At 35.1% G+C, this 16,231-nt stretch overlaps 1 protein-coding gene across 1 annotated transcript in view; it reads left to right on the top strand.

Moving 5' to 3' along the window:
* Positions 1-16,231, top strand: part of LOC138128798 (titin-like) — an 85,827-nt gene that overhangs the window by 37,159 nt on the left and 32,437 nt on the right. Inside the window, exons 12-13 of the mRNA XM_069045035.1 lie at positions 6-14,451; positions 14,986-15,255. Of these exons, the coding sequence (XP_068901136.1) occupies positions 6-14,451; positions 14,986-15,255 (14,716 nt within the window). The remainder of the gene's footprint in view (positions 1-5; positions 14,452-14,985; positions 15,256-16,231) is intronic.

Here is a 16,231-nt window from a genome sequence, read left to right as displayed (position 1 = left end):
GTCAGAAGTTGCCAGAAGTAAAACATTTGGAGGTTTTAGTATTAGCGACAAAACAATTGTCGTCTAAATTATCAGAAATTGATAGTAAAATTGAGTCGTTAGAAGAATCCACTCCAAAAACAAAATCAGAAATATTAAAAACTATGTTGCAACCAATTATGGATCTTTCTGAAGAAATCACGATTTTACAAGCAGACGTCAAAGATGTAAGTGTTGTTCCTCAACAAGGTGTACTCGGAGTAATAGAATTAAGAGAAGATATTTTAAGTCTTCAGGAAGCTATTATAGCTTCGGAACAATTTTCTTCGGAGGAAGTTGCTGACCTGACACCAAGAACACTTGATCAAATTGAATCTTTAAAAGAACCCATACAAAAGCTGTCTTCCATAATTGTGGAAGTGAGAAATGTGGTTAACAGACCGGAAATTCGAGAAGAGAAAAAGCCAAAAATGAAGACCGCGCTCGCCGCTGTAAAATGTGAGTTGGATAAAGTGTCTCAAATAATTCCAGAGGCAAAGTTCTTGGAAATCTCTTCGACAGCAATACAAAAACTGTCGGCAAAATTGTCAGCGGTCGAAGAGATGATGGAAATTCAAGATCAGGTTCAACAGAGTTCAAAATTGGAAGAAACTGTTGTTCAACCTGTGTCTGAATTATTTGAAGAAATAAAAACATTGCGAACAAAAGTTCAACAAATCAGCTTAACTCCTCAATGCGGTGTTCTGAGTATTATAGAAATTGAAAAAGAGTTGCATACTTTGCAAGAAGCGTTAATTTCTAACGAACAAATCTTACGTGAAGAAATTCAGACTTTACCTGAACAAAGTTTGGAACAAATCATTACCTTGCAAGAACCATTGCAAAAACTTTCAGTCTTGGTCGTAGAATTAAAAAATACATTAACGCAACCAGAACTTCACGAACAACAGAAACCTAAATTGTGTGAAGCGGTAACAATGTTAAAATGTGAGTTGGAGAAAGTTTCCCAGGTTATGCCTGAACTAAAATCATTGGAGACATCGTCGGCAGCCATGAAACAACTTTCTGCTAAATTATCGATGGTGGAGAATCAGATAAATTTGCCAGAAAAACCCACAAAAACAGAGTCAGAGGTGGTCAAAATTATACTTCAACCTATCATGGATCTGTCAGATGAAATGGCTGCTTTACAAGCAGATATCGAAGACGTAAAGTTGGTACCGAAGCGTGGTGTACTTAGTGTAATTCAATTGCAAAAAGAAATAATAGCATTGCAAGAAGCCCTCATTACTTCAGAACAATTTACTTCTGAAAAAGTCGTTGATATGACATCACAATCACTGCAGACAATTGAAAGTTTAAAAGAACCACTTAAGAAGCTTGCTGCTGTAGTGGTGGAAGTAAGAAGTTCTCTGAAGAAACCAGATATACGAGAAGAAAAGAAAGCGAAAATGAAAAGTGCACTGGAGGCAGTAAAATGTGAATTGGATCATGTGTCACAAATAATTCCAGAAGCAAAAATTTTGGAAACTTCGTCATCTGCACTAAAACAGCTTTCTGCCAAATTAACAGAAGTAGAGAATTTGATGGATGCAGAAGAAAAACAACTGGAAGAAACTTCTGTATTGAAATCTATTCTCCAGCCAGTTTGTACTTTAGTTGAAGAAATAAAAACGTTGAAATCAGAAAGTCAAAATTTAAAATTAGTTCCTCAACAAGGTATTCTAAGTGTTGCGGAAATCGAACAAGATCTCTCTGCCTTACAAGAAGCGTTAATAATTTCAGAACAAGTTGCAGTTGAAGAGGCTGGCTCTGAGGCAACCACTGCGTTTGAACAACTTGACACTTTAAAAGAACCGTTACAAAAACTTTCTGCTGTCATAGTAGAAGTAAAAAATACGATAAATAAGCCAGAAATTCAAGAACAACAAAAACCGAAGATATCAGAAGCTCTGTTAGCATTAAAATGTGAAGTGGAAAAAGTTTCTCAGAAGATTCCTGATTCAAAACCTTTACAAACATCAATAATAGCCTTAAAGCAACTTTCTGCAAAATTGTCTGAAGTGGATTCTATGGTAAATTTACCAGAAGAACAGGTGAAAACTGAGTCAGAAGTAATTAAAATTATGTTGCAACCTATTATGGACTTATCTGAGGAAATAAAAGCTTTGCGGGCGGACAGTGAAGGCATAAAGATAGTTCCACAACAAGGTGTGCTGAGCTTAATCGAGTTAGAACAAGAAATGTCAACGCTACAAGAATCTTTAATAAGCTCTGAACACTTTTCTTCAGAAAAAACTGCTTCTTTAACCCCTGAGGCACTAAATCAAGTGAAAGCTTTAAAAGAACCGTTGGAATCATTCTCCGCTGTTATTGTTGAGGTGCGGTGTGCCATTAAGAAACCAGAAGTTCGAGAAGAGAAAAAACCAAAAGTGAAAACGGCTTTGTGTGCTTTAAAATGCGAGTTAGATAAAATAAGTCAAATGATTCCCGAAACAAAAATGTTGGAAACCTCAAATCTTGCATTTAAACAACTTTCGGCAAAACTGTCTGAAGTTGAAAAGATGATCGAGAAGGAAGAAAAACCGCAAGAGACTGTGAAACTCAACGAAGCCACGCTCGAATCAGTTGCTGGTCTTGTCGAGGGAATTAAAACTTTACGAGCGGAAACCAAAGATGTTGCTGTAGCTCCACACCAAGGCGTGATGAATGTTGTAGACATAGAACAACATCTAGTTGCGTTGCACGATGTGTTAACTGCTCCTGAATTTTCAGCAGAAAAGTTAGATAATGTAACTGTTGCAGCTGCTGAACAAATTAAGATTTTGAAAGAACCGCTGCAAGAATTTTCAACTGTTGTTGTCGAAATAAAAGATACAATTAATCAACCAGAAATTCAGTTGCAACTGAAACCTAAAGTCTGCAAAGCTGTAACTGCTTTAAAATGTGAACTAGATAAGGTTTCTCAAAATATTTCTAATTCCAAACAGTTAGAAACGTCTGTGATTGTGATGAAAGAACTTTCCGCCAAATTGTCAGAAGTTGACACTGCGATCAATTTGTCCGAAAGAACAACCAAAACAGAAGCAGAAATTATAAATACTGTGCTTCAACCTGTCATGGATTTATCTGAAGAAGTTAAAGCTTTACGAGCTGACAGCAAAGAATTAAATGTAACATCGCAGAAAGGTATACTTAGTGTAATCGAGTTAGAACATGAAATTTCAATATTACAAGATTCTTTGTTGAGTTCAGATCAGTTTTCTTCTGAACAGATTGCTTTGGTAACACCTGAAACATTAACTCAAATTGAGGCATTAAAAGAACCGTTAGAACAACTTTCTGCTGTTGTAATTGAGATAAGAAGTACAATTAGAAAACCAGAAGTTTGGGAGGAGAGCAAACCAAAAGTGAAAAAAGCATTATCGGCATTGAAATGCGAGTTAGATAAGGTCATTCAAATAATACCAGAAGCAAAACTTTTGGAATCGTCGACGATAGCAGTCAAACAACTTTCAGCTAAATTGTCAACAGTTGACGATTTATTGGAAAAACAAGAAGTGGTTGAGGAAAAATCAGAAATAAAAGACGTTTTGATTCAACCTCTTGCTGCCTTAACCGAGGAAATACAAATTTTAAAAACAGAAGTTCAGAATGTAAAATTAATTCCTCAACATGGAGTTATAAGTGTTGTTGAGATTGCAAAAGATTTGGTTACTTTGCAGGAAGCATTAAACGTTTTCGAAAAAGCTGACGAAAATATCGCGGCAATAGTTGTGGAGCAAGTGCAGACATTAAAGGAACCGCTAGAAAAACTGTCAGCAGTTGTAGTAGACATGAAAAACAAAATGCATAAACCAGAAGTACGTGAAGAACAAAAGCCTAAAATATGCAGTGCACTTGGTGCTTTAAAATGTGAATTGGATAAGATTTCTCAAAATATTCCAGAATCCAAACCTGTGGAAACGTCTTTGGTATCTCTAAAGAAACTTTCTGCGACATTGTCGGACGTTAGTGAAATGATCAAGTTACCAGAAAAACCAAAGAAAACAGAATCAGAAGTCATCAAGGCGATGCTTCAACCTCTTATGGATTTGTCGGAAGAAATAGTAGCTCTCAAGGCGGATAGTAAAGATATAAAATTAGTTTCTCAACAAGGTGTGCTTAGCGTATTGCAACTCGAATCAGAGATTAATGAATTACAAGAAGCTCTGATTACATCTGAGCAATTTTCATCTGAAGAAGTTGCTAGTCTGACAACACAAACATTAACTCAAATAGAAGCTCTAAAAGAACCACTGAAAGAGTTTTCATCTGTTGTTGTTGAGGTGAGAAGCACACTTAACAAACCGGAAGTAAAAGAACAACAAAAACCTAAAGTTGAGAAAGCTTTGGAAGCTTTGAAGTGTCAGCTAGAAAATATCACGCAAATTCTTCCCGAGGTGAAAATGTTAAAATCATCATCCACTGCTATCGAAAAATTCTCAGCTAAAGTGTCAGAAGTGCAAGATCTAGTTGAAAAGAAGGAAGAGAAGAAAGGTTTGCCGATGACGGAAACTCTTCTTGAACCAGTAACAAGTTTGCTTGATGGAATTAAAACTCTACGGGCAGAGAGTCAAGATGTCGGAGCAGTTCCTCAGCAAGGTGTGATCGCTATTGTAGAAATGGAACAAGAACTTGGTACTTTACAAGAAGCTTTAGTAACTTTAGAAACGTCGGAAAATATTGAAACTATTTCACCAGAGACGGTCCAAAAAATTGAAGCTTTGACAGAACCTATAAAGCAAATTTCTGCAATTGTTATCCAAACTAAATCTGCAGCAGCTACTCCTGTAATTGAAGAAATGCAAAAATCGAAGATGCACTCTGCATTGCTGGCCTTAAAATGTCAGGTGGATGAGGTTACTCACACTATTCCGGAAGTAAAGTCTCTAAATGTTTTAAATATTCCTTTGACTAAATTATCAGCCAAAATATCAGAAATTGATCAAAGCCTTACAAGTGAAGAATCTCCAAAGAAAAGTATTTTGTTACTTAAAGATTTTGTTCAGCCAGTGGTAACTTCAACGGAAGAAATAGTTTGCTTGGAAGCAGATGTTACTGATTTGAAAATTACTCCAAAATATGGTGTTCTTAGAGTTATTGAAATAAAAGAAGAATTGATGCATTTAAAACAAGTTTTATCTGAAGTAGAACAATCTGCTGAATCGAAATCCTTCCAGTTGTCGGACAAAATGGACGCAGAAATTGATTTGCTAAAAAGATCTTTTCAGCAGTTTTCAAACAGCGTGGTTCAAATAAGATCTAACCTACAAAAACCTGATGTTAGAGATCAACTTAAGTCACCACTATTACAAGAACTAATTTCTTTAAGAAATGATTTAGATGGAGCCGTTCAGATAATTTCTCTTGAAAAACTGCTAGAAAAAACGTTAACACCTATAAAGAATTTATCGACTAAATTAGCTGAAATTGAAAATGAAATAATGACGGAAGAGATTATTGACAGTAAAGCAAAGGGAATCAAAAAGGAATCTGTTCTAAAAGTACTGCAACAACCAATCAATATCCTCTCACAAGAAATTAAATCTCTTCAGTCAAGAATAGCAGAAGTGAAAAATGTGCCTGAACAAGGAGTGTTTAGTATCACTCAGTTGGCAAACAGTCTGTCGTTAGTGGAAGAATCTTTAATCAAATCCGAAGAAACTGCAATAAAACTAGAAGATTCTGTTGGAAATGTAGAAGAAAGAATAAATGCTGTTAAGGAACCTTTAGAAAAACTTTCATATCTTGTTGTACAAATCAAAAATTCTATTCAAAAACCAAACGTTCATGAACAACAAAGACCACAATTGCGTCGAGCATTGACAGCTTTGAAATGTGAACTAGATGTGATGGTACAAATTCCTGAAGTAAAAAGTTTAGAAATTTCTTCAGCTCCATTAAAACAGTTATCAGCGAAATTATCAGAAATTGAAGATAAACTGAAAGATGAAGACAAATCGCTAAAGAAGGCTACAGTCGAAAGTGTTCTTCAACCGATAACAGATTTAGTAGAAAGCGTGAAATCTTTGAAGGCTGAAACTAAAGAAGTCAAAGTTACTTCACAACAAGGTGTGTTGAGTGTCGCAACAGTTGAAGAAGATCTTCTTGCCCTACAAAAAACTCTTACAAGTTTCGAACAATTTACTCCTGAGGAAATTGAAGAAGTAAACTTGGAAGTTTTTGAACAGATAGCTACTTTAAAAGAGCCAACTGAACAACTTACAGCTATTATTGTTAAGGCGAAAACGATAGTGAGTAAACCAAAAATACAAGAAAAAGAGAAACCAAAAATGCGTAAAGCACTGTCGGCTCTTAAATGTCAGTTAGATCAAGTTGCACAAGCAATTCCTGAAAGGAAATCTTTAGAAAGTTTAACACTTTCTGTCCAAAAATTATCAGCAAAATTATCTCTCCTTGAGGATGAATATCAAGCAAAAACTGAGAAGAAAGGTCCATCCGTAACGAAACTCATTCTTCCTCCAGTAACAAATTTACTTGAAGAAGTGAAGTTGTTACAAGCTAAATGTATAGATGTCAAGGCAGCGGTTCACGCGGGTGTATTAAGTGTTGCTGGCGTAGAAGAAGATTTAATTGCTCTACAACAAGCCTTGCTTCAATCTGAACAAGTTGCACTCGAAGAAACCGAAATTTTGGCGCCAGAACTTCAGCATCAAGTGAGTTCACTTAATGAGCCATTAGAAAAACTAACTTCCGTCGTTATTGAACTGAAGAATGTTGCTAACAAACCAGAAATAGAAGAACAGAAACCAAAAGTAAGGAAAGCTGTGCAAGCTGTAAAAACTAAGCTCGAAGAAATCCAGCAAATTATACCTCAAGTGAAATCGTTGCAAACTTCCTCTGCTGCTATTGAAGGTTTGTCTGCTAAGCTATCACAAATTGAAAAAACAATTGAAGATAAAGAAAAGTTGAGTTTGTCCAGTATCATTCTTGAACCTGTTACATCTCTCTGTGACGAAATTAAATCTTTACGTGTGAAATATCAAGACGTAAAAGAAGTTCCGCAACAAGGGATTTTAAATATTGTAGAAATTGAGCAAGATCTGTCATCATTAAAACAAAGCATAATTGAATCCGAACATCTTTCTTTAGAAGCTTCCGAAGACTTTGCTCCCGAAATGTTAGCACAAATAGGTACCTTGAAGGAACCATTAGAGAAACTTTCGAAAATTATAGTACAAGTAAAAGACACCATTAACAAACCCGAAATAACGAATGAACAAAAACCGCAAATACAGAAGGCTGTCCAAGCTTTGAAATGTCAGCTGGATCAGGTATCTCAGGAAATTTCTGAAACTCAATCCGTGAAAACAACATTAATGTCTTTTAAGCAATTATCAGCAAAATTATCAACCATCGAGAAGAAGATTTTAGTTCCCGAAACAAATTTGACGTTGACTAAACTTATTTTGAAACCAGTAACAACATTAATTGATGAGGTACAACATCTGAAGGCAGAATGCAAAAATATCAAATCTTTGGAAGAGAAAAGTGTTTTAAGCGTTGGTGATACTGAGCAAGATTTGATTGGTCTAAAAGAAAGTCTTTTAGAAACTGAAAAATTATCATTTGAAGACACGGAGAATATCCCATCAAAGATTTTAACAAAATTCAGTTCACTAGCACAACCCTTACAAGAATTTTCATTAGTGGTAGCAAACTTGAAAGAGTCTGTTCATAAAGCTGATATCCAACAACTGAACAAACTGGAAATTGTAAGGGTTGTAGAAACTTTGAGATGTCACCTAGATGAAGTCATCCAAGAAATTTGGGAAACAAAACCTCTGCAAACTACTTATTTGGCATCGAAAGCATTGTCTTCTACACTTTCTCGAATTGATAATGAAATTAAAAAAGAACAGGTCTCTCAGAAAGATTCTCAATTAGTGAAAAGCATTTCTGAACCTTTAATTGCCTTATTTTCTGAAATAAAGTCATTAAGTGAAGAATGTAAAACTATAAAATCTTTGGGTGAACAAAGTGTTTTTAATGTCATAGAAATTGAACCAGATCTTAAAAATCTACAAGAAGCCCTTCTCCAAACTGAAGTGATTACTGTAGAAGAAGCTGAAAATCTGAAACCTGAAGTGTTAAAACAGGTTACTGATTTGAAAGAACCAATAGAGAAACTTTCTGCTGTCGTTGTAGATATAAGAAATACTGTAAAGAAACCAAAAATGCAAACACAAAAAAGATCAAAATTATGTAAAGCGCTTGTTAACTTAAAACAACAAATAGACGAAGTTAACCAGGTACTACCAGAAATTAAAGCTTTACAAACCACTATCATTCCCATGCAGAAACTGTCGGCCAGTCTATCTAACATTGAAACTAAGTTAAGTGAAAAAAGAATAGTTGATTTAACGTTTTTAAAACAAACTACTTTACAACTTGAGGACGAAATTGCACTTATGGAGAAACAAACTGATTTTAGCACAAATGTTCATAACGTTTTAAAACATTTTCTTTCACTTAAGCCTGTTTTGAAGGATTTGACAAGTTCACTTATGGAATGTGAGAAAATTCAGAAAAGTAAAGAGATAGAAGATGTGCCTTCAACAGTTGTAGAAAAAGTTGCCTCCTTAAAGGAACCTTACGAGAACGTGATTGTGGAGGTTATTAAAATAAATTCCTCTTCAAAGAAAACTGATGAAAATGACATTAAAAGATTAATCAGTAAATTGCAGATATTTTGCACTGAAACAGAAAATGTTCTATCAACTTGTATTGAAACCAAAATAGGAAAACTGCTTTCTTCTACATTAAAACCATTCTGTGAAAGTTGTGATAACGTTGTGAAGAAAACTCTTAGAGAATTTAGAACTGACATTGCTGTTATTAAGAAACTTAAGGAAACATTAGAGAAAGTAAAAGGTAAATTCTCTAGTAAAATTAAAATTAAGGAATTTGAAGAAAGCGGTCAAGACACTGAGGCATTACAGTTGTATGAACTCAATAAACCATTATCAGAATTGTACGAGAACGTAATAGAAATAGAAAATTTGAAAGACTTGGAATCTTTTGAAGATTTAAATAAAAAGGATGCACATAATGGAAATGAATTAAATGAGGCTTTAATTAAATTATCTTTGACAATATCAGAAATATCTGATTTGCAAACATTTAGTCAAAGAATCAAGTCAGTTGAAAGCGTTTCTGATACTTTAATAAAAGAAAAGCAAGAAAGGCACATATCGTTTGAAATGCTTATAAAATCTTTACAATTATTGATAGATCAAATTATAAAGATTCAAAAAAGAATAAATAGTATATCATACGAGATTGTAATGGAGGAAGACAATGAGGATAAGGAAGAAAAAGCAGCAAAGAAGAAACAAAACAATATTGAAGACAAAGCTCAAGATGACAACAAAGACAAGGAAAAAGTTGCCATGGAAGCTGAAGAAGATGTTGAAATAATAAGTAAGGACGATGCAAAGAAAGACAAAGAAGATAATGAAGAGAAAATTAAAGAAGCAGAAAGAAAGGAGAAAGAAGAAGCCGAAAGGAAAGAGAAAGAAGAAACTGAAAAGAAAGCTAAATTAGAAGCAGAGAAAAAAGCCAAGGAGGAAGCTGAAAAGAAGGCGAAAGAAGAAGCTGAAAAGAACGAGAAAGAAAAAGCTGAAAAGAAAGCGAAAGAAGAAGCTGAAAAGGAAACCAAAGAAGAAGCAGAAAATAAAGCTAAATTAGAAGCAGAGAAAAAGGCTAAAGAAGAAGCTGAAAAGAAAGCTAAAGAAGAAGACCAAAAGAAAGCTAAATTAGAAGAAGAAAAGAAGCTTAAAGAAGAAGCTGAAAATAAAGCTAAGGAAGAAAAGGAAAAGAAAATGAAGGAAGAAGCAGAAAGGAAAGCCAAAGAAAAAGCCGAAAAGAAAGCTAAATTAGAAGCAGAAAAGAAAGCCAAAGAGGAAGCTGAAAAGAAGACGATAGAAGAAGCTGAAAAGAAGGCTAAAGAAGAAGCAGAGATCAAGGAAGAAGCTGAAAAGAAAGCTAAAGAAGAGAACGAAAAGAGACTCCATGAAGAAGCTGAAAAGAAAGCTAAGGAAGAAAACGAAAAGAAACTGAAAGACGAAGCAGAAACGAAGGCTAAGGAGGAAGCTGAAAAGAAGGCTAACGATGAAACAGAATCTGAAAAAGAAGTTGAAAAGAAAGCCAAATCAGCAGAAGAGAAAAGAGCCAAGGTAGAAGAGGAAAACAAAACCAAAGAAGAAGCAGAGAAGAAAACTAAATTAGAATCAGAAAAGAAGCTTAAAGAAGAGGCTGCAAAGAAAGCGAAAGCAGAAAACGAAAAGAAACTGAAAGAAGAAGCTGAAAAGAAGTCTAAAGAAGAAGCTGAAAAGAAGACTAAGGAAGAAGCTGAAAAGAAAAGTAAAGAAAAAGCCGAAAAGAAAGCTAAATTAGAAGCAGAAAAGAAAGTCAAGGAGGAAGTCGAAAAGAAGGCGAAAGAAGAAGATGAAAAGAAGGCGAGAGAAGAATCTGAAAAGAAAATGAAAGAGGAAGTTGAAAAGAAAGCGAAAGAAGAAGCTGAAAAGAAAGCAAAAGAAGAAGCTGAAAAGAAAGCGAAAGAAGAAGCCGAAAAGAAAGCTAAATTAGAAGCAGAAAAGAAAGCGAAAGAAGTTGAAAAGAAAGCTAAAGAAGAAGCTGAAAAGAAAGCAAAAGAAGAAGCTGAAAAGAAAGCCCAAGAAGAAAATGAAAAGAAACTGAAAGAAGAAGCTGAAAAGAAGACTAAAGAAGAAGCTGAAAAGAAAGCTAAAGAAAAAGCCGAAAAGAAAGCTAAATTAGAAGCAGAAAAGAAAGCGAAAGAAGAAGTTGAAAAGAAAGAGAAAGAAGAAGCTGTAAAGAAAGCAAAAGAAGAAGCTGAAAAGAAAGCCCAAGAAGAAAATGAAAAGAAACTGAAAGAAGAAGCTGAAAAGAAGGCTAAAGAAGAAGCTGAAAAGAAAGCTAAAGAAAAAGCCGAAAAGAAAGCTAAATTAGAAGCAGAAAAGAAAGCCAAGGAAGCTGAAAATAAGGCGAAAGAAGAAGCTGAAAAGAAAGCGAGAGAAGAAGCTGAAAAGAAAGTGAAAGAAGAAGATGAAAAGAAAGCGAAAGAAGAAGCTGAAAAGAAAGCCAAAGAAGAAGCAGAAAACAAAGCAAAAGAAGAAACCGAAAAGAAAGCCAAATTAGAAGCAGAAAAGAAGCTTAAAGAAAAAGCTGAAAAGAAAGCGAAAGAAGAAAACGAAAAGAAACTGAAAGATGAAGCTGAAAAAAAGGCTAAAGAAGAAGCTGAAAAGAAAGCGAGAGAAGAAAACGAAAAGAAACTGAAAGAAGAAGCTGAAAAGAAGGCTAAAGGAGAAGCTGAAAAGAAAGCTAAAGAAAAAGCCGAAAAGAAAGCTAAATTAGAAGCAGAAAAGAAAGTCAAGGAGGAAGCCGAAAAGAAGGCGAAAGAAGAAGCTGAAATGAAAGCGAGAGAAGAAACTGAAAAGAAAGTGAAAGAAGAATTTGAAAAGCAAGCGAAAGAAGAAGCTGAAAAGAAAGCAAAAGAAGAAGCTGAAAAGAAAGCGAAAGAGGAAGCCGAAAAGAAAGCTAAATTAGAAGCAGAAAAGAAAGTCAAAGAGGAAGCCGAAAAGCAGGCGAAAGAAGAAGCTGAAAAGAAAGCGAGAGAAGAAGCTGAAAAGAAAGTAAAAGAAGAAGTTGAAAAGAAAGCGAAAGAAGAAGCTGAAAAGAAAGCAAAAGAAGAAACTGAAAAGAAAGCTCAAAAAGAAAACGAAAAGAAACTGAAAGAAGAAGCTGAAAAGAAAGCTAAAGAAGAAGCTGAAAAGAAAGCTAAAGAAAAAGCCGAAAAGAAAGCTAAATTAGAAGCAGAAAAGAAAGCCAAGGAAGCTGAAAAGAAGGCGAAAGAAGAAGCTGAAAAGAAAGCGAGAGAAGAAGCTGAAAAGAAAGTGAAAGAAGAAGATGAAAAGAAAGCGAAAGAAGAAGCTGAAAAGAAAGCAAAAGAAGAAGCCGAAAAGAAAGCTAAATTAGAAGCAGAAAAGAAGCTTAAAGAAGAAGCTGAAAAAAAGACTAAAGAAGAAGCTGAAAAGAAAGCTAAAGAAGAAACTGAAAAGAATGCCAAATTAGAAGCAGAGAGAAAAGCCAAGGAGGAAGCTGAAAAGAAGGCGAAAGAAGACGCTGAAAAGAAAGCTAAAGAAGAAGCTAAAAACAAAACGAAAGACGAAACTGAAAAGAAAGCTAAATTAGAAGAAAAGAAAAAGGCTAAAGAAGAAGCTGAAAATAAAGCCAAAGAAGAAGTTGAAAGGAAAGCGAAAGAAGAAGCTGAAAATAAAGCGAAAGAAGAAGCCGAAAAGAAAGCTAAATTAGAAGCAGAAAAGAAGCTTAAAGAAGAAGCTGAAAAGAAAGCAATAGAAGAAGCTGAAAAGAAAGCGAAAGGAGAAGCTGAAAAGAAAGCTAAATTAGAAGAAAAGAAAAAGGCTAAAGTAGAAGCTGAAAACAAAGCCAAAGAAGAAGTTGAAAAGAAAGCGAAAGAAGAAGCTGAAAAGAAAGCGAAAGAAGAAGCTGAAAAGAAAGTGAGAGAAGAAGCTGAGAAAAGAGCTAAGGAAGAAGCTGAAAAGAAAGCTAAAGATGAAAACGAAAAGAAACTGAAAGAAGAAGCTGAAAAGAAGGTTAATGAAGAAGCTGAGAAGAAAGCTAAAGAAGAAGCAGAGAAAAAATCCAAGGAGGAAGCTGAAAAGATAGCGAAAGAAGAAGCTGAAAATAAAGTTAAAGATAAAGCTGGTAAGAAAGTTAAATTAGAAGAACAGAAAAAGGCAAAGGGCGAGGCTGAAAAGAAAATTAAAGAAGAAACTGAGAAGGCTAAAAAGGAAATCGAAAAAAAGGCACAAAAAGAACCTGTACATAAAGCTATGGAAGATGAGAAGACTGCAGAAAAAGCTAACGCAACAGACAAAGTTGAATTGGAGTCAAAAACTAATAAAGAAGCTAAAAAGACAACTAAAGAAAAATTTGATAAAAAGTCTAGGTTACTTAACGAAAAGGATATTGAAATGGAGTGTGGCGTAGAAAGTGGAGAAAAAGTTGCCACAGAGATGAAGAAGGAGCGAAAAACGAAAGAATTAGTTGAAATAAAGAGTAAGCAAAGATCTAAAGAAAACGATACCACAAAATTAGAAAAACAACAAAGAGAACAAAAATTAGAAACTGAAAAAATTAGCAACGATAGTAAAAATACATTTAATTATGGAACTACAATACAATGCGAAAATGAAATTTACGATAAACCTGATTTTCAGGTTAAAAGAAACAAGCAATTTGAAGGAAAAACGTTTTTCGACGATGACTTGGATTTATTTAAGCCACAGGGATATCATGGACCTAGATTTGCTGAAAGAAAACCAGTTTTCAGCACTTGTTTAACTGACCGATCAGCAACAATCGGTTCAAGAGTAAAACTAACATGCAGCGTAGTTGATCCCAAAAATGTAAATCTAATCTGGTTGAAAAATGGCAAAACACTGACACACACAAACAAATATGACATTTCATTCTCAAACGGACTGGCAACATTAGAAATATTAAACACCACGACTGAAGACATCGGCGAATACAGCTGCATTGCCAAAAATGAACACGGAGTTAGTACGACGTCAGCAAATTTAAAAATTTTAGAATCCTTTGAATCAACACTAACACCACCCACTTTCACAAGACCTCTAAGAGATTCGTACAAGATTTCAGACGATGTACTGACGCTAGAATGCCGTATCAGATATTCAAATTCCCACAAGATCAAATGGTACAAAGACGGTTCCGAAGTGCTCAACGGAGGCAGGTACTTGCAGAGCTATTTAGCTGATGGAATTTGCAAATTGTCAATTAAAAACCCAGACAAGAGCGATACGGGAAGGTACACCTGCAGAGCTGAAAGTGACTTGTGGAGCGACCAAGTGTCCCAAGACATTAAATTTACTTCCAAAGAAGACTACATTGCCGAAAAAACCAAACTGTTAAATGTTCCTAAAGGTTCACGTGACCACCACAAACCTTACTTTTCCGGAGTGCTGACGGATCACCTGGTGCCATCTGGAGGGATAATGGCGTTGCAAGTAGAAATCAAAGAACCAGCAGAAGTCACTTGGTTTAAAGAAAGTCACAAATTACCGAAAGCTTCTTCAAGACATCGGACTTTCGTAGAACATGGAGTGCACACTTTGCTTATACCTAACGTAACGGAATATGAAGCTGGAAAATACACATGTAGGGCGTCTAACATCTTCGGACGGAGTGAAACTAGTTCTTACGTTCAAGTTATACACCCTTCTTCAATTCGTGATGGCAAACCTGCCATGTTCCTCTCAAGGCCCGAGACGGTGATGACTGTTACCCCAGAATCTGACATCGTGGTCTCCTTTAGAATCACGGGGGATCCCAAACCCTCAAGTAAGTATTGTGTTTCTCTTGTATTGTATTCTCAAAAAAAATATCTTTTGCGACAGTAAATGAAATGAATGAAATACATAAATAAAACAATCTCATATAAAAAAAAAATATCTTTATTATATAAATTAGTTAGTACAAATGTTAAGCTTTAAGCTTTATTTTATATATTCTAGAAAATGTCTATTAGAACAGTTTTTCATTAATTTTACCAAGGAATTTAATAATGAATTATTGTTATGGACTTATGGTTCTTTTGTTCTTCTTTAATCCTTTTAATGTACACTCCCTTAATAACAATTATTAGTATGTCAGCTTCTCTGTCCTAGATTAACCCCTTCACAAATTCTTCCTTTTTTGTATGTTGTATGTTGTGATTTAATTTCTAACTTTTCTCTCATTTTTAGTCTTCAATTTTTTTATTTCATATTTTCTTTCTTGTACTTCATAAATTTTTGTACTTTCTTCCGAAATTCATCAACAATTCAATACAAGATGAAAAATCTACAAACTGAGTAATCTCACTTTCTCTTTTAGTTGTTTGGATGAAGGGATTGCGCGACATCACCAACACCTTCAGAACTTGCAAAGAGACATCAGATGATTACAACAGATTAACGTTAAAAAGAGCCACCGAAGACGACGTCGGTACCTATTGTATTTTGGCAAGGAACCGTTTCGGCACCGATAGAGCCTTCTTCACTGTCCGTCTGAGGCACAGAGCGCGATCTGTGACACCTACGAAGGAAACAACCCAATCAATTTTGACCGATATTCCGAGCTTCCAGGAGAGGCAATACTTGACCGGTGAGTAATCTGCTTTCATTCATTGGGGAACTGCCGCATTCTCCCAATTTCCCACGTACGAATTCAACGCAAACGCCAAAAATTTCGCCGCCCACAAGTTAAATTTAGACAGTTTACTAATGGGCTGTTGCCTAAAGTAGATACCGTAAGCAGTGCATACGCACGACATACTTAAGCATAGAGTACTAAGTAGTAAATAAGGGTGGCCACACCGAACCCGTTTGAAAATCGAAATGAGAGTTATCGATTGGACCGGCGACGATTCCTCCGACGCTGAAGAGCTCTCGTTAACCTCTCTGCGCAAGAAGTGGTGCGGAAGAGAATGTTTGATATCGGATTTTCTCAATTATCTAGTCGAGTATCAAGGTATGACTGGTTTTTTATCTGCTTTGATTTTTTCCAAATTGCCGAATTAAAATATTGCAGTGAACGTAAATAAACAACTAGAAACGAAAATAAACTATTACTGAAATTCGCGCTCTTACATAATGTTTAAAATTGAACTCTCTCTCTAAAACGTAAAACGAGTGTCATTGAGAGGCTGTTGTATCTCTAGTTATCACAGAAACATATCCATTCGTCATTGGCAATACATTTAACGAATTCAGTGCGACAGATAGGTAGGTATGTTTCTCCTTTTAGGCCAGCTGGAAATGATATTAAAATTATAAACACACGCCTACCTGGTCTACATAAAAATAATAATATACCATTGGCGATTTGCTCACTGTCAGGTTTATGATCGTTGCATTTTCCAAGCGTTTAATTAAAATATAATATATTACATACACCAGTTCAATTTTCACCAACTAAGGTATGGCGCTGTGTTTTTGACATTTATTTTGTAATGAACAGATTCCTATAAAAAATATAACTGATTTTAATTTACTATGCGTTTATGACCTGCGCAAGCACAAGTGATGAAAATGCAAAATAAAGACAATTACAAAAACAACGTAGATGTTTTGCTAAAGTA

This window comes from Tenebrio molitor, chromosome 1, assembly GCF_963966145.1.
Source record: "Tenebrio molitor chromosome 1, icTenMoli1.1, whole genome shotgun sequence".
NCBI classification, from domain to species: Eukaryota; Metazoa; Arthropoda; class Insecta; order Coleoptera; family Tenebrionidae; genus Tenebrio; species Tenebrio molitor.
Note: the sequence above shows the minus strand (reverse complement) of the source record. Positions and strands in the feature narration are given on the sequence as shown.